This window comes from Anarhichas minor, unplaced genomic scaffold (assembly GCF_050575085.1).
Source record: "Anarhichas minor isolate MPS153535 unplaced genomic scaffold, ASM5057508v1 ptg000043l, whole genome shotgun sequence".
NCBI classification, from domain to species: domain Eukaryota; kingdom Metazoa; phylum Chordata; class Actinopteri; order Perciformes; family Anarhichadidae; genus Anarhichas; species Anarhichas minor.
Genome location: NW_027466489.1, coordinates 1,975,617 through 1,994,180, shown reverse-complemented (window position 1 = coordinate 1,994,180; position 18,564 = coordinate 1,975,617). Strand labels below are relative to the sequence as shown.

General features: G+C 41.7%; 4 protein-coding genes across 4 annotated transcripts; 1 reads left to right on the top strand and 3 right to left on the bottom strand.

Annotated features, from left to right (window-relative positions):
* Nucleotides 1-1,053: 1,053 nt before the first annotated feature.
* On the bottom strand, nucleotides 1,054-2,385 carry LOC142970607 (uncharacterized). Its single transcript, XM_076110940.1, has one exon. The coding sequence runs from the start codon at nucleotides 2,322-2,324 to the stop codon at nucleotides 1,629-1,631; it is 696 nt and encodes a 231-aa protein (XP_075967055.1). The 5' UTR covers nucleotides 2,325-2,385; the 3' UTR covers nucleotides 1,054-1,628.
* A 2,964-nt stretch (nucleotides 2,386-5,349) lies between these two features.
* On the bottom strand, nucleotides 5,350-6,204 carry LOC142970695 (uncharacterized). Its single transcript, XM_076111096.1, has one exon. It carries the CDS (start codon nucleotides 6,202-6,204, stop codon nucleotides 5,509-5,511), a length of 696 nt encoding a protein of 231 aa, XP_075967211.1. The 3' UTR covers nucleotides 5,350-5,508.
* Nucleotides 6,205-8,025: 1,821 nt separating this feature from the next.
* On the bottom strand, nucleotides 8,026-10,094 carry LOC142970726 (uncharacterized). The gene is made up of 4 exons (XM_076111146.1): nucleotides 9,410-10,094; nucleotides 8,981-9,046; nucleotides 8,759-8,899; nucleotides 8,026-8,294 (listed from the first exon to the last, which is right to left on the bottom strand). Exons 1-4 carry the CDS (start codon nucleotides 10,092-10,094, stop codon nucleotides 8,026-8,028), a joined length of 1,161 nt encoding a protein of 386 aa, XP_075967261.1.
* A 4,363-nt stretch (nucleotides 10,095-14,457) lies between these two features.
* LOC142970756 (PAK4-inhibitor inka2-like) lies at nucleotides 14,458-17,082 on the top strand. The gene is made up of 2 exons (XM_076111176.1): nucleotides 14,458-14,475; nucleotides 16,102-17,082. The coding sequence occupies exons 1-2, from the start codon at nucleotides 14,458-14,460 to the stop codon at nucleotides 17,080-17,082; spliced, it is 999 nt and encodes a 332-aa protein (XP_075967291.1).
* Nucleotides 17,083-18,564: the final 1,482 nt, after the last annotated feature.

Sequence of the window (18,564 nt, the reverse complement as noted above, 5' to 3'; positions counted from 1 at the left end):
TTACTACACTTTTACACTAAAGATTTTTGACAGTGACCGAGTTAATGTTCATATGTTGAGCTCGGGTTTTAAAAATAATCTTTAACTAGTAGTGAGGCGTTTGATGCACAGCAAGCCAAAAACAGTTTTACAACACATTTGTTTAATTTCTTTTATTGTGACATTTCAATAATCCTCCAAAAATGTTTAAACTTTACATGAGAAATTGCTGAAAGGAAGAAGAACAAATTGAGACATGAGGCATCAGTCTGTTCTAAAATCTACAATGTTGGAAAGATGAGGAACCCACTGAAGACACTTTTATGTATTTTTCCACCATTCCACAGGATGACGTTGACGGTCTCTCTGACATTCAGCTCAAGGATTACCGTGTTGCTGGTGGTGTCGCTGTAATCTGATCCGGTGAATTCCCAGGTGGTCACTTGGTAATTCCCGTTCTTCATCAGCATGGCTCCTGAAGTGTGACCGTTGTAGCCGAAAGTCATGAATGAAAAGTGATAAACGCCTTTCAGTCGAGCAGTGAAGATGCCTGTTGAGAATGCAATAACAAGTTATAAAAACACTTGTCCTTACGTGGTTCTTAATACTTTTTTCTACTCAACGGAAACACAAATAACCGTCATCTTCTCATTTAGATGACAAGATCGATACCACTCTTATGTCTGCATGTTAAAAATGAAGATAAAGCCATGCAACTGGTTAGCTTAGCATAAAGACTACAAACTGGGAAAAACAATTAGCCACCTTTATTCTGAAAGTAACAAAATCACCCATCAACACATCCTAAAGCTCGACGGACTTACAGGCAACTTGTGGAAAAGCTTCAGAGACCGTGGTAGGAAGATTTTGCCATGTTCTGACCATATTACTAAACAAATGTTTCCCATGTTACCCAATAATATGGAGGCTGCATTCCATTTTAAAGACGCATACTTTCATATCTGTTAATCGTTGGGCAGCTTTCTGAAGGTTTTGCCTCCAACATACCTGTTTTACTGTTGTAATCAAAGCCAATGTTTGTGAAGACTCTGTTAAAGATGAGAATATTGTTGGTGCCGGGTCCAGTGAACACATCGTTGGATTCGATTATAGTTGCAGAAAAGGCCACCTTGGTGTTGACTGAAGAAAGAAATGCAAACATTGTTAAATTCAGTTGTGTGTGTGTAGCATCTTGAACTATTACTTAGTATACTTTCCCTTACCTTCTGCTTTAAGGTGCGCCACTTCAAATGAGAGTTCACTTTCTTCAGTTGACCCCAATCCGGGTTCTGCAAGTCATTTAAAAAAAAAAAAAAAAAAAAAAAAAAAAATGTAATGTTACTTTAAACATACAATTTTACATTCCACATTTATGAAAAAGCAGCAGCTCAGTATTCATCTATTTCCGGGGTACAAGTTGCAAAGCTTTTGTTCAGGGATTGGATTATCTCGTCGCTCTTGAGACCGTCAGTCATGCAGCCTTCTGCTGGTCCACTGCAGTTAATCAACATTCCTGAATCCATCAACTTCAGCCTTTTGACCATTCAGTTTTGTGCTGAACGCTTGAGTCATTATCAAAAGAACATTTTTGCAGTCAATTCATGAAAACATTTATTTAAAGTTTTTTTTTTTAAAGATAATACAGTCTTTTAAAACTTACCTCGGCTGCCATTTTGCGTTTCCGTCAGGTTAGCTTCAAGTTCCGTCTTCGGGGCATTCAGTAGGGCTTCGACTGTGACTTCAAGCTCCCGGGCCGTCGAGTTAAGGTGGGAGAGTTCCTTCTTGTACAGAGTCAGCAGTTTCTGTGTGGCATTGAACGCGGCCCCAGTTTCTGACTCCAGATTGTCAAGTTTCTCTTTTCTCTCCCTTAGCTGCCTCTCAGTTGTATCAAGTCTCTCCTCAATCTCACTGATGTTGCCCCCGACTCTCTCCCCGTGTTTGACCAGTTCTCCAACGTCTCTCTTCAGGCTGGCAATGTCAACTTCTTGTCCCTCCAGCTTTGTCTTTGCGTCCCTCAACTCCATCTCAGCTTGTGACGCCATCTCTTCTCGGTCCTTTTGTGCGTTTGAAACGTTCATCACCAACCTTTCAAGCGCACTAATGTTGCCGTTTGCAGAATCAAGCTGCAGTCTGGTCCTACCTTCCAGAGCATCAATCCTCTCTCGCAGCAGCATTTGGTTCTCTTCAAGTTTTGTCTGAACGTCATCGAGGTGTAAAATGTTTTTGTAATTTGAGCAAAGAGTCGGCGTTTCTTGTCCTTGCTCCGGGTCACACCTCCGTCTGTGTGGGAGTTCTGAAGACGCCGCTCCAACAAAAGCCAGAAGAAAAACCACCATGGTGACCATCTTCAGAGATAAGTTAAGGTTCTTTACTTGACCAGTCTGCAAAGTTAGGATTCCTGTGCCAGTCTCGTGTGGCAGCTCCCTTTTACCTTTTTTGAGGTGGGCGTGGCAAAGGTTCATCAGCAGAGTGGAAACACCTGAGCTCATCAGCAACACTGGCAACACATGGGCCCTTTGTGCCAGTGCACTCTTTTAAAAACCCTGTTTAGTCTCAGTTGGTCCCTGTCTCCTGCCTGAGACACCATATGGTTTTTGATTGACATCATGGTTTGTTTCTACGCTGTACAACATTACACACTTTCCACACCTGCACTGCTGAAATTACTGATTGCCTTTTATGTTGCCTATAAGTTAATAAATTGCTTGATTGCGTGAGTCTCACTCGTCACCGTCGGTTTGTGACGAGGGTGCAACAAGATATTTCTTACATCTAGGGAATGTCCCTCACCACTTAAACTACCAAACCTCTCCTTGATTTTCTGCCATGTGCAGACTTCTCTTACTATTCTGACATGTAACGTGACTCAATCTAAACTTGTGCTGGGTTCACGCAACAGCCACGCAATGCAAAAAAGAAAACCATCTTCATGATTCTTTTGCCAAGGTAAATGCAGATTCTATATACAAATAACTGCACACAAAATTAGCCCCTTTGAGCAAGAAACGGATAGGAGTCTGTCATTTTAACATGTTTATGTCACGAACTCAAACAATAAAATCACATTCTGAACCCTGTATAGTGCACTTTTAATGGCGGCCAATGCGCACGATTCGACAGAACAAGACTAGAGACGTAATGCAGCAGAGAAATGCCTTAAAAGAGACGATCCACAACAATCGAGCTCAAAATCATTAAGAAAGGAGGATGGACTTTCTTTAAATAGTGAACAGTAGCTTTGGTAAGTGAACTGCTTTTGTTTTTACATCTGCAGTAGCTTTAACATGCTTGTTTGTATATTATTTGTACAACTTGTTTTTATGAAGACGGATTTGTTTGGTTTTATATGCGATAGGAACCATTGTTACATCCAATGTTGCTCTGGGGACATATTTAGCCGGTGCCAGTGTTGCCAACTTGGCAACATTCCAAACCCTCATGGTGACTTTTTTTGTCAAAAGCTACAAATCTAGCAACTTTCTGGTGTTTTGACTGACGTGAAAGCACTTACGTTCTACAGTTAGCCATGAGCCGCCCTAAAGCACTCAGGCGGTAACTCGCAGCAGTCCCAGCTGCAGTCAGAGAGGGGAGACTCTCTGCGTATTCTCTGCAGTTGGTGTATTTATAGGTGTTGGCTTCATTTTTAAACAAAACAAATAACCGTATCTGTGTTTCAGCTGCAGGACAGCAGTGAAGGCCCAGGTATAAAATGCACGGCCCGCCACTGATGTACAATATGAATCTCTGCATGTTCCCCATTGCTGCATGACAAAGCTAAATATATATCAGTTACCGTATATACGTACTCTCAGCATAATTGTTTGACAAAGTAAAAGGGTTTTTTAAATGTTCGTTTTGATAGAAATATACATCATAACTTGGTTGTTAAAACACCAATCGATCATTTGTTAGTACCCTATAGATTTTTGAAAGCGACCGAGTTAATGTTCATATGTTGAGCTCGGGTTTTAAAGATAATCTTTAACTAGTAGTGAGGCGTTTGATGCACAGCCAAAAACTGTTTTACAACAACACATTTGTTTAATTTCTTTTATTGTGACATTTCAATAATCCTCCAAAATGTTTAAACTTTACATGAGAAATTGCTGAAAGGAAGAAGAACAAATTGAGACATGAGGCATCAGTCTGTTCTAAAATCTACAATGTTGGAAAGATGAGGAACCCACTGAAGACACTTTTATGTATTTTTCCACCATTCCACAGGATGACGTTGACGGTCTCTCTGACATTCAGCTCAAGGATTACCGTGTTGCTGGTGGTGTCGCTGTAATCTGAGCCAGTGAATTCCCAGGTGGTCACTTGGTAATTCCCGTTCTTCATCAGCATGGCTCCTGAAGTGTGACCGTTGTAGCCGAAAGTCATGAATGAAAAGTGATAAACGCCTTTCAGTCGAGCAGTGAAGATGCCTGTTGAGGAGAATGCAATGACATCAAGTTATAAAAACACTTGTCCTTACGTGGTTCTTAATACTTTTTTCTACTCAACGGAAACACAAATAACCGTCATCTTCTCATTTAGATGACAAGATCGATACCACTCTTATGTCTGCATGTTAAAAATGAAGATAAAGCCATGCAACTGGTTAGCTTAGCATAAAGACTACAAACTGGGAAAAACAATTAGCCACCTTTATTCTGAAAGTAACAAAATCACCCATCAACACATCCTAAAGCTCGACGGACTTACAGGCAACTTGTGGAAAAGCTTCAGAGACCGTGGTAGGAAGATTTTGCCATGTTCTGACCATATTACTAAACAAATGTTTCCCATGTTACCCAATAATATGGAGGCTGCATTCCATTTTAAAGACGCATACTTTCATATCTGTTAATCGTTGGGCAGCTTTCTGAAGGTTCTGCCTCCAACATACCTGTTTTACTGTTGTAATCAAAGCCAATGTTTGTGAAGACTCTGTTAAAGATGAGAATATTGTTGGTGCTGTTGGTGCCGGGTCCAGTGAACACATCGTTGGATTCGATTATAGTTGCAGAAAAGGCCACCTTGGTGTTGACTGAAGAAAGAAATGCAAACATTGTTAAATTCAGTTGTGTGTGTAGCATCTTGAACTATTACTTAGTATACTTTCCCTTACCTTCTGCTTTAAGGTGCGCCACTTCAAATGACAGTTCACTTTCTTCAGTTGACCCCAATCCGGGTTCTGCAAGTCATTTATAAAAAAAAAAAAAAAAAAAGTAATGTTACTTTAAACATACAATTTTACATTCCACATTTATGAAAAAGCAGCAGCTCAGTATTCATCTATTTCCAGGGTACAAGTTGCAAAGCTTTTGTTCAGGGATTGGATTATCTCGTCGCTCTTGAGACCGTCAGTCATGCAGCCTTCTGCTGGTCCACTGCAGTTAATCAACATTCCTGAATCCATCAACTTCAGCCTTTTGACCATTCAGTTTTGTGCTGAACGCTTGAGTCATTATCAAAAGAACATTTTTGCAGTCAATTCATGAAAACATTTATTTTAATTTTTTTTTTTAAAGATAATACAGTCTTTTAAAACTTACCTCGGCTGCCATTTTGCATTTCCGTCAGGTTAGCTTCAAGTTTCGTCTTCGGGGCATTCAGTAGGGCTTCGACTGTGACTTCAAGCTCCCGGGCCGTCGAGTTAAGGTGGGAGAGTTCCTTCTTGTACAGAGTCAGCAGTTTCTGTGTGGCATTGAACGCGGCCCCAGTTTCTGACTCCAGATTGTCAAGTTTCTCTTTTCTCTCCCTTAGCTGCCTCTCAGTTGTATCAAGTCTCTCCTCAATCTCACTGATGTTGCCCCCGACTCTCTCCCCGTGTTTGACCAGTTCTCCAACGTCTCTCTTCAGGCTGGCAATGTCAACTTCTTGTCCCTCCAGCTTTGTCTTTGCGTCCCTCAACTCCATCTCAGCTTGTGACGCCATCTCTTCTCGGTCCTTTTGTGCGTTTGAAACGTTCATCACCAACCTTTCAAGCGCACTAATGTTGCCGTTTGCAGAATCAAGCTGCAGTCTGGTCCTACCTTCCAGAGCATCAATCCTCTCTCGCAGCAGCATTTGGTTCTCTTCAAGTTTTGTCTGAACGTCATCGAGGTGTAAAATGTTTTTGTAATTTGAGCAAAGAGTCGGCGTTTCTTGTCCTTGCTCCGGGTCACACCTCCGTCTGTGTGGGAGTTCTGAAGACGCCGCTCCAACAAAAGCCAGAAGAAAAACCACCATGGTGACCATCTTCAGAGATAAGTTAAGGTTCTTTACTTGACCAGTCTGCAAAGTTAGGATTCCTGTGCCACTCTCGTGTGGCAGCTCCCTTTTACCTTTTTTGAGGTGGGCGTGGCAAAGGTTCATCAGCAGAGTGGAAACACCTGAGCTCATCAGCAACACTGGCAACACATGGGCCCTTTGTGCCAGTGCACTCTTTTAAAAACCCTGTTTAGTCTCAGTTGGTCCCTGTCTCCTGCCTGAGACACCCATATGGTTTTTTATTTGACATCATGGTTTGTTTCTACGCTGTACAACATTACACACTTTCCACTCATGCACTCACCTGCACTGCTGAAATTACTGATTGCCTTTTATGTTGCCTATAAGTTAATAAATTGCTTGATTGCGTGAGTCTCACTCGTCACCGTCGGTTTGTGACGAGGGTGCAACAAGAGATTTCTTACATCTAGGGAATGTCCCTCACCACTTAAACCACCAAACCTCTCCTTGATTTTCTGCCATGTGTAGACTTCTCTTACTATTCTGACATGTAACGTGACTCAATCTAAACTTGTGCTGGGTTCACGCAACAGCCACGCAATGCAAAAAAGAAAACCATCTTTATGATTCTTTTGCCAAGGTAAATGCAGATTCTATATACAAATAACTGCACACAAAATTAGCCCCTTTGAGCAAGAAACGGATAGGAGTCTGTCATTTTAACATGTTTATGTCACGAACTCAAACAATAAAATCACATTCTGAACCCTGTATAGTGCACTTTTAATGGCGGCCAATGCGCACGATTCGACAGAACAAGACTAGAGACGTAATGCAGCAGAGAAATGCCTTAAAAGAGACGATCCACAACAATCGAGCTCAAAATCATTAAGAAAGGAGGATGGACTTTCTTTAAATAGTGAACAGTAGCTTTGGTAAGTGAACTGCTTTTGTTTTTACATCTGCAGTAGCTTTAACATGCTTGTTTGTATATTATTTGTACGACTTGTTTTTATGAAGACGGATTTGTTTGGTTTTATATGCGATAGGAACCATTGTTACGTCCAATGTTGCTCTGGGGACATATTTAACCGGTGCCAGTGTTGCCAACTTGGCAACATTCCAAACCCTCATGGTGACTTTTTGTCAAAAGCTACAAATCTAGCAACTTTCTGGTGTTTTGACTGACGTGAAAGCACTTACGTTCTACAGTTAGCCATGAGCCGCCCTAAAGCACTCAGGCGGTAACTCGCAGCAGTCCCAGCTGCAGTCAGAGAGGAGACACTCTGCGTATTCTCTGCAGTTGGTGTATTTATAGGTGTTGGCTTCATTTTTAAACAAAACAAATAACCGTAGCTGTGTTTCAGCTGCAGGACAGCAGTGAAGGCCCAGGTATAAAATGCACGGCCCGCCACTGATGTACAATATGAATCTCTGCATGTTCCCCATTGCTGCATGACAAAGCTAAATATATATCAGTTACCGTATATACGTACTCTCAGCATAATTGTTTGACAAAGTAAAAGGGTTTTTTAAATGTTCGTTTTGATAGAAATATACATCATAACTTGGTTGTTAAAACACCAATCGATCATTTGTTAGTACCCTATAGATTTTTGAAAGCGACCGAGTTAATGTTCATATGTTGAGCTCGGGTTTTAAAGATAATCTTTAACTAGTAGTGAGGCGTTTGATGCACAGCCAAAAACTGTTTTACAACAACACATTTGTTTAATTTCTTTTATTGTGACATTTCAATAATCCTCCAAAATGTTTAAACTTTACATGAGAAATTGCTGAAAGGAAGAAGAACAAATTGAGACATGAGGCATCAGTCTGTTCTAAAATCTACAATGTTGGAAAGATGAGGAACCCACTGAAGACACTTTTATGTATTTTTCCACCATTCCACAGGATGACGTTGACGGTCTCTCTGACATTCAGCTCAAGGATTACCGTGTTGCTGGTGGTGTCGCTGTAATCTGAGCCGGTGAATTCCCAGGTGGTCACTTGGTAATTCCCGTTCTTCATCAGCATGGCTCCTGAAGTGTGACCGTTGTAGCCGAAAGTCATGAATGAAAAGTGATAAACGCCTTTCAGTCGAGCAGTGAAGATGCCTGTTGAGGAGAATGCAATGACATCAAGTTATAAAAACACTTGTCCTTATGTGGTTCTTAATACTTTTTTCTACTCAACGGAAACACAAATAACCGTCATCTTCTCAGTTAGATGACAAGATCGATACCACTCTTATGTCTGCATGTTAAAAATGAAGATGAAGCCATGCAACTGGTTAGCTTAGCATAAAGACTACAAACTGGGAAAAACAATTAGCCACCTTTATTCTGAAAGTAACAAAATCACCCATCAACACATCCTAAAGCTCGACGGACTTACAGGCAACTTGTGGAAAAGCTTCAGAGACCGTGGTAGGAAGATTTTGCCATGTTCTGACCATATTACTAAACAAATGTTTCCCATGTTACCCAATAATATGGAGGCTGCATTCCATTTTAAAGACGCATACTTTCATATCTGTTAATCGTTGGGCAGCTTTCTGAAGGTTCTGCCTCCAACATACCTGTTTTACTGTTGTAATCAAAGCCAATGTTTGTGAAGACTCTGTTATAGATGAGAATATTGTTGGTGCTGTTGGTGCCGGGTCCAGTGAACACATCGTTGGATTCGATTATAGTTGCAGAAAAGGCCACCTTGGTGTTGACTGAAGAAAGAAATGCAAACATTGTTAAATTCAGTTGTGTGTGTAGCATCTTGCACTATTACTTAGTATACTTTCCCTTACCTTCTGCTTTAAGGTGCGCCACTTCAAATGACAGTTCACTTTCTTCAGTTGACCCCAATCCGGGTTCTGCAAGTCATTTAAAAAAAAAAAAAAAAAAAAAAGTAATGTTACTTTAAACATACAATTTTACATTCCACATTTATGAAAAAGCAGCAGCTCAGTATTCATCTATTTCCGGGGTACAAGTTGCAAAGCTTTTGTTCAGGGATTGGATTATCTCGTCGCTCTTGAGACCGTCAGTCATGCAGCCTTCTGCTGGTCCACTGCAGTTAATCAACATTCCTGAATCCATCAACTTCAGCCTTTTGACCATTCAGTTTTGTGCTGAACGCTTGAGTCATTATCAAAAGAACATTTTTGCAGTCAATTCATGAAAACATTTATTTTAATTTTTTTTTTTTTTAAAGATAATAGTCTTTTAAAACTTACCTCGGCTGCCATTTTGTATTTCCGTCAGGTTAGCTTCAAGTTTCGTCTTCGGGGCATTCAGTAGGGCTTCGACTGTGACTTCAAGCTCCCGGGCCGTCGAGTTAAGGTGGGAGAGTTCCTTCTTGTACAGAGTCAGCAGTTTCTGTGTGGCATTGAACGCGGCCCCAGTTTCTGACTCCAGATTGTCAAGTTTCTCTTTTCTCTCCCTTAGCTGCCTCTCAGTTGTATCAAGTCTCTCCTCAATCTCACTGATGTTGCCCCCGACTCTCTCCCCGTGTTTGACCAGTTCTCCAACGTCTCTCTTCAGGCTGGCAATGTCAACTTCTTGTCCCTCCAGCTTTGTCTTTGCGTCCCTCAACTCCATCTCAGCTTGTGACGCCATCTCTTCTCGGTCCTTTTGTGCGTTTGAAACGTTCATCACCAACCTTTCAAGCGCACTAATGTTGCCGTTTGCAGAATCAAGCTGCAGTCTGGTCCTACCTTCCAGAGCATCAATCCTCTCTCGCAGCAGCATTTGGTTCTCTTCAAGTTTTGTCTGAACGTCATCGAGGTGTAAAATGTTTTTGTAATTTGAGCAAAGAGTCGGCGTTTCTTGTCCTTGCTCCGGGTCACACCTCCGTCTGTGTGGGAGTTCTGAAGACGCCGCTCCAACAAAAGCCAGAAGAAAAACCACCATGGTGACCATCTTCAGAGATAAGTTAAGGTTCTTTACTTGACCAGTCTGCAAAGTTAGGATTCCTGTGCCACTCTCGTGTGGCAGCTCCCTTTTACCTTTTTTGAGGTGGGCGTGGCAAAGGTTCATCAGCAGAGTGGAAACACCTGAGCTCATCAGCAACACTGGCAACACATGGGCCCTTTGTGCCAGTGCACTCTTTTAAAAACCCTGTTTAGTCTCAGTTGGTCCCTGTCTCCTGCCTGAGACACCCATATGGTTTTTGATTGACATCATGGTTTGTTTCTCCGCTGTACAACATTACACACTTTCCACTCATGCACTCACCTGTACTGCTGAAATTACTGATTGCCTTTTATGTTGCCTTTAAGTTAATAAATTGCTTGATTGCGTGAGTCTCACTCGTCACCGTCGGTTTGTGACGAGGGTGCAACAAGAGATTTCTTACATCTAGGGAATGTCCCTCACCACTTAAACCACCAAACCTCTCTCTTTGATTTTCTGCCATGTGTAGACTTCTCTTACTATTCTGACATGTAACGTGACTCAATCTAAACTTGTGCTGGGTTCACGCAACAGCCACGCAATGCAAAAAGGGAAACCATCTTTATGATTCTTTTGCCAAGGTAAATGCAGATTATATATACAAATAACTGCCCACAAAATGAGCCCCTTTGAGCAAGAAACGGATAGCAGTCTGTCATTTTAACATATTTATTATGTCACGAGGTGCTCAAACAAAAAAATCACATTCTGAACCCTGTATAGTGCACTTTTAATGGCGGCCAATGCGCACGATTTGACAGAACAAGACTAGAGACGTAATGCAGCAGAGAAATGCCTTAAAGGTTCTCTGGAGCATGGACTGTAACTTCTGCAAGCAAAACTACAATTGTATTGAATACAAAATCATTAATTGAAAAAAGTACTGGCCAAGGGTCAATGAGGTGCCCTCATGGACCTTTGTTGTGTCTCTATCACTTTCTTGTCCTTTCCTGACCCCTCTGCTGTTCACCTTTGACAAAAAGCAAAAATGCCACAAACCATATTTTCTAAAAGGCGGAGACAAGTCAGTGGACCTGTCAACGTTCTCCTGGGGGAAGAATCTCTAGCTTTAACTCAGAGGTAGTATGAAGAGAGAATAAAGAAATATAGGCACATTGTGTTGAACACTACTGCATGCAAATAGGTAAAGTTTAGATAAGGTTGCTCAGGAACTCGGCACATTTTTTCCGAAGGTTTTATCACCAGTGTTTTTTTCAGCCAATTCATTATACCGAGCAACTGGTGTGCTTCAACTGAAATCTGTCCTCTAGCAAGTCAAGCTGTAAGTCACTGAACAGGGTTACTGTTATGCTCATACTACCAAGACATAATTCTGCAACAATCAACAGTAAAGGACATACATTGTATGAGAATTATGATGTCTACAGTATATTTGTCCGAAATAACCAATAAGACATTAATGTCGCTGCTACATGTGGCGCTGCTACCATCTTGTACAAAAAGTCAGGGTGAGTTCAGAGAAATGACTGTTTGATGAAGCCTGTTTGAAATGACTCATTTTGTGTTTGTTGTGCTTTATTAGATTACTTGAAGAGTTCTGATGACCATAAAGATTTGGCGCTTTGATCAGCTCTTAATAAAGACACCTAACAGACTGAACACCCGACGAGCCTCGCAAAATTTCAATTAATGCTGATCCAGTCGCTCGTATCGTTAACTCTTTGACCACAATCGTACTTCTTTTTAATTAGCAGAGGAGGCCAGGGAAAACTTTAATTATTACACATTTAATCACATGAGCATTATTTTTTCAGAGATGAAGCACAGGCAAGCACAGAAAAAAGTAGGTAACAAAAGTGCACTTGATTTGATCGAATGGTGTTGTATAAACCCTTCAGCAGTGCTTTCTCTAGAGGGCACTGCAGTTCATCATCTGAAAGACTGGATCAGTCCCACTCTGTCGTCCAGACTCTCAGAGGCAAAACGCCTGGCTTAAAACCAGTATAACATTTCAGTGTTTGCACACCCAACAGTATAAGAAAATGTTCTGTTGTGTTAGGTAAATCTTTCAAAGTAAAGGTTCATTTCTTAAAGGCAAGATTATTGTTTGATGTATTTAAGCAAAAAGTATTCATGCATTCAAGCTGTGAGACATGGCTGCAATAATATCTGTGGAAATTCCAAGATTCAGTGAAAAACAGTGACATACAAACATAAAATCTGATGCTTTAAAACTTTCATCCTGATGAACGTTGGACAAATATGGTCCTAGCTGTGCGGCTGAACACAACAGAACAAAAAACTGTTTATCTGAGGGCTCAGCCTTAATGACCCGTACTACTGCAATACTTACAAATGCAATGTCCACAGAAAACTGACAAAACATCAGCATTATACAATCAAGTATTATAAAGAAGGAGAGTAAACTATTCATTGGACTTAATGGATTGTGTTCAAGTACCAACTCATACAATAATTATATCCATTAGGGATTCCTAAAAGTAGAATTATCAGACCAAAGGTTGGCTTGTGTAGAAAATTGAAATAATCACAATTCCATTAAAAGCCCTGCGTAATTACTTAATGCATGATGTAGAGTGTATGTGCTGGTGGCTGTCAGAGTGAAGGTGGCTCCATCCTTAACGGGGTGTTATTATCTTTTAGAAACATAATCTTGATGTTAGTGAAAGCCTGGAGTTCTGCAGGAACCTGCACTCTGTCAAATAGCTATTTTTAAACTCCAATGTTAGTCTGTACTGTAGCTTATACGGTATATTGAAGCTGTGGAGGTGAACATATGTGGAAGGATTAGACACTAGAAATCAATCGGGAGAAATAAAGTGACAGATATTCTGTATTAAAGTGCTTAAAATCTACCTAGAAGAGCCAAATGAGAACAGCATGTTGGGTCAAGGCGGTTCCACAGGTCTGGACATGCTGCAAGTACCTGTATGCTAATGTTGGACTTGCTGTGGAGACAAATCTGCACTTGAACAGCAGACCATCAGATCTGGATGTACCCCCAACACAAAATGAACAGATGCATTCTTCTCAGCCCTTTAGATTTGCATAAACATCCATTAACTGAATAATGTGAATGGAAGGTCGAGTGCCAAACGACTGTCATGGGTTACATGCTCAATGCCCAATTAGGAGGCAGATTATTCCATTTACATGTATTCTGTTTACGCTCTGATTCAGTGATTGGCAATGAGCTACCAGCAGGACTTCTATCTATTAGAATTAAAAGCAGCCAGAAAAGCAGTGCCATGGTTTGGATTTTTTTTACAATGTAACTTAAAAACAATCCTGCAAAAGAAAAATAATTTATTGGAAATTTAAAAATGTCTTGCCTGCATTTCCACAAGGTTTAATTACACACACAAATGCATCATAATTGAACTGAAACAATTCATTGATTAGACCGTCCACAGAAAATTGCTGAAGAAGAAATGCCAAAAATCCACTGATTCCAGCATCGTGCATGTGTTTTTATTATAGTATTAATCTGGTAAAGCAAATATATTTGGATTGTTGGGAAATTGTACTTTTGTCTGCAAGTTGTCTACGCTATTTTATGTCATTTTATAGACCAAATCATTAATCCAGGATGTAATTGGCACATTTACCATTAAGATGGATGCAATAAATGAAATCATGGGCAGAGACACAGTTACAAACCTTTAACCTAACAAACTCAAAGGGACCACAGAAGTCACAATCTTTAATTCTGACATTTCACCCAATTCAACAAAATTGATGAAGTGAAATGCATTTGAAGCAGATTTAAAGTCAAAGATTTCCTACGTGAAAAAAAACCAACATATTTATAATTAACGTATACTCTTCCAAATCACTTGAGTGTATCAAGTGTAGAGGGAGAAGGAAAATACATATTTGTTATACTCTGGTGGTTTAATTAAGAATTGGGGCCTTTTCCTCGCGTCTCTCTTGCAGTTGTGTTTGGCTGCAAGCAGAGGTGGGCTTGTAAATGGCTCGTGTTAGCTTCCTGCGCTCTGATTGGCCCATTCAGACACCAGTGGCAGTGACTGGCTGCAGAGCGCGGAGCTGTAAAAAGGAGACGAGCTGGGTTGAGCGTTTCACTCAGCACACATCTGCCTCTGTTCAAGGATCCTCTCTGGTGCCTCTGCTGCCCGCAACACCTTCTGAACAATCCCGGGTCATTTTCCTCTTTTAACGGGGGACGTGATTCCCTTTGGACGGAAACTGCCACATTTGAAGTGAGTGTTTGTGTTTGTTTAGCCTACTTTTTATTCGCTATTCTGATTTCTTACTGAGTGGTAATGTATGTGTTGTCTTGTTTTAAAACTGGTTCATTATTTTTTCTTGCAGGATCTGAGTTTTACAGATGAGAGGAGAAGAGATGGTGAGTTCGTTTTATCTTAATAATCTATTTTATAACTATATTTTTTAAGCATATAAAGACTGGGGCGCTTTTATTTCAGACAGCGGCCACTAATATTTGCGCATCTCGATATACTAACTATATTTAGTACAACCTGAATAGAAAATCAGTCCGGCTGTCGCCCAACATATAGAGAAAACATCCGCCAATGCAGCAGACGGCTGAACGGCCAATGATGCTCAGATGCCTCCAACAGCTTTGTTGGAGTAAATAACAACAGTTTATTCTGCAGCATATGGAGGTGTTTAACGAACATTCACTGCTTTTGACGAGGAGTTTATTTTCCTTATATGATCAAATATTGAGTTTTTTCCACATGTATTGCATACCCTGCTTTGTTGGATCCATATAAAACCTAAGCTTTGGGTACTTTCTCGAGTTCTTGCAACATCTCACAGAGTTATGACGAATAGCCAATGGGGGGCAGAAGGTCTTGCAGCAGGGTCAACTACTCAAATGGATTGTGTAGACTCAGAGCAGAGAGGTCATTACAGGTTTAAAGGTTAGCAGACTGACATTAGTTGTGTTGGATGTGACCTCTATGGACACACATGAACCTGTATCCTGTGGTTCCCCTCTGATGTTTGTGCGCACACATCTCACCTCTTGTCAGCGCTTTTATTTATGGCTGCATCGCACAAAGTTACATCGCTGTTCTTAAATCTGATTTAAATGAAGCAAACTAACTCATATATAGTAAAGCAGTACTTGCTAATATAAAGTACATTAACTTATCCAGCCATGCAGTGTTAAGAGATCAGAGTAGGTCGTATTCACAAAGAATATGGGACCTCATCTTTCTTCCTCTGCTTCACGTCTACCCATAAACTCACACACACACACACACACACACACACACACACACACACACACACACGCACACACGCACACACACACACACACACACACAGTCACATGATCTCTTATGCCCTGTTTGAGTTTGAGTTTGAGCCACCGCTGCTCACTGGCTGATTCTGGCCAATCAGCGCAGTGAGTCAGAGAGGAAACGGGAGTATTATATTCCTCACTGTGTCACTGGTGAATTTCATAGGCAAACCCGCTGCACCCTTAAAGAGGCAGGACCCCTGTAGCTTAATCTAGATCCACAAGACCCCAGTTACCACTTGATATACTGCAGATGTTTTTGCCTTGCCCCTGGAGTTGTCTCAGGATGTCGAGAAATAGTTGACGTTAGACATTAGCACAACTCTCCCTGTAATAATATGTGTCTATCTTGTGTGAATCACGCCTAACTCAATGAAAATAGGGCGTTCACTAATGTCGCTGGTGTGGTCGAGTAAATTAACAGACAGATGAATTTGCTTTGTGTTGGAAATTAGTCTATTGACGACCTGCATTCTTTGACCAGCAGGTCGGCGGGCCTTCAACATTACAATAAGAGAGTCTTTCATAAGTTGAAATTCACAAGCCTGAGCGTGCCCGCAGCCTCCTATTATTAGATCCATTCTGCAGCAGTTAATCAGAAAGGCTTAGAAATAGTCAGTGCTCTGCCTGCTGATGTGCCACTGTGTGTGATACAGTATATCGACAACTTGTGTCTGACTCTCACTCTTTTTGTCTCCTCAGCTCTGCCTGCGTGACTCAAGCGACTGCTTACGAGAGCAGATGCAGTACATGATGAGGTCACTGCAAGACCTGAAAAACCTACGCAGAACCTGCCCCGCAGCCAAACGCCCCCTCAGCACCCAACTCCCAGCTTTGGTGTGCCACTCGGCAGTGGCCCGGGCCTGTCAGCAGCGGGCATTGCAGCGAGAGCTGCGCACACGCTTGCGGATGTCTGATGCCAGCACGGCCAGCACGTACGACTCGGCCTGCTGCCTGGCGAGTCATCTGGAGGAGGATGAGGACAACTTGAGCAGCCGGCTGGGCCTGAGCCCCAGACTGGGCCTGGGCTCTCCCAGCAGCCAGAAAAGTTTGGAGTTTGATTCAGGTTACTCTGAGGCGTCATGGCAGGACGAAGGGGTGGTTCTCAGGAGGACCAGGAATGTGCGGGTGTCATCTTCAGCCTGCCTCCGCACAAACAGAGCAGCAAGTGGACGTATTCGACCCAAATCCACGTCTGACGCCTGTCTGGAGAGGTGGACATCGTTTGAGGTCAGCGACTCAGAGGACTGGACGAACTCTTTATTGACCAGAGGGCGCAACCGCCAACCTCTGGTTCTGGGTGACAACAGCTTTGCAGACCTCATACAGAACTGGATGGACTTACCAGATTGTCCCGAGCCCGCTGCGCTTGAGCCAAATTCAAGAAGTAGACCGGGAAGAGGTTTCTTTGTCAACATGAGGAGGAAACTGGCTGGGTTTTCCAAGAGTGTAGAGGACAGAGTGAGAATGAGATCCACAGACTCTGCTCATATTAACAGAGCTGCAAATGCTCCAAAACGTCTGTCCTGTCCAGTCGTGGCATCGCAGCCCAAAGTCCCTTTTTTCCACCAGTCTTACTCGGGCATTAATGAGATGAACACAGAGTTTCACAACTTTGCAGCCCTCATGAAATCACGCAGCCGAAAGCCCATAATCTGCAAAGATATCATTTGCTACGTCTGACACAAAGCCATGTAAAGACTGGACAATCCTCAGAGTCACTTTATTTTTATATGACGGTTTTTTTCACTTCTTATATGCTGTGACTAAGCTACTGGAAATAAAGATGTTCTCATAATTTAAACTCTATTTATTTGTATTATCTGTGTATTGCATGTGACAGGAAATTTATGTTTGGTTGATATAATTTTGAATTCCCAGAATACACACAAACACCGTTTTTTTAATTAATTTGAATAAAACTTCCGGCATAGTCATCTGAGTTTCATTACTGCTCATTACAGTTAGACAGCAACTCCGGACCGCCGGATTACGGCAGGCTGTTACTGGCAGTAAAGCAATGGAATGTAAGTCCATTCGTTTATCTGGGCAGGCATGGTGGAGTTTGTAAATGCATGGTTAATTGGTTTATAATAAAAAAAGATAAATATAAAAAACATGATGACATCACAGAGGAGCAGACATGCAGTTATTCCAGGACTAATAAGGGCAGTTGAGTTTGTAAAGTCCGTTTTAGATCATATCTTGGAGCGCACTCCTTAGATACCAAGGGACTCAATGTCCTCAAAAAAAAAAAAGCTTCTCTTCTTGCTCAACAAAAAGTTGAATCCTTTGGAGAGGCTATAAACGGGGCAACAGAGCTATTTACAGGCCAGAAACAGAGACTGTATCAACACAGAGCGCCGTGTGCCTGATGAGGTAATTCCCCATGTGTCCATGCAGAAAGAGGTGAAGCAGCTGGTTGCAGATGGAGCAGAGGTTTACTCTTCCCTTTGCTTTATGAAGCATGACATCTCACTAACAGCCCCCTGCTTCATTTAACATGGCCCCTGCTCGTATTATGGTCTATAGCCACAAAGGTGGTGCCAGCTCATCCACACACATTATATGGTACTATCAGTTCTGGGCCCACTGAGGAGGGTAAAAAAAAAAAAACACTGATGCAAAGAGTGATATACACGCCAAGATAAGCTAATGATCACTTCACCTTTGGCTTCACGTATTCGCTTTGTTCATCAATTCAGAAGAGAAATAGCACCAGACATTATAAAGATAAAGAATTTTCCCATAAAAAGGTTCTTGTTGATTCCCATGCTCCCTGCTGCAGCCAGCCTCACCAATCATGTCTGATACTGAGGGCATGGGAGGTTACAGAAGAGGGATGGTTCTTAGTGGGTGCCGCTAGTCTTAGCCTCATTATCTACGTCACCTATCAGGATACAGCTATAACATTCACACTGCAGTGTATCAACCCACGATAGAAACGTTGAATATCTCTGCAGTGAGAACTTGGAACAAATAATCTGTGTTCACTTTTTTCCAGAGGTTTTTCTGGCTCTACTGCTGATTTTTCCTTTTTTTTGTAGCACACGCTGGTTCCCAGTGGTCTGCAGCTGTTTAAGTGCATCAATACATCACCTTCCCCAGCTGACTGAGAATCATTCAGGGAGAGGAGTTGAGAGGAGAAGAGTGAGGAAGCAATGG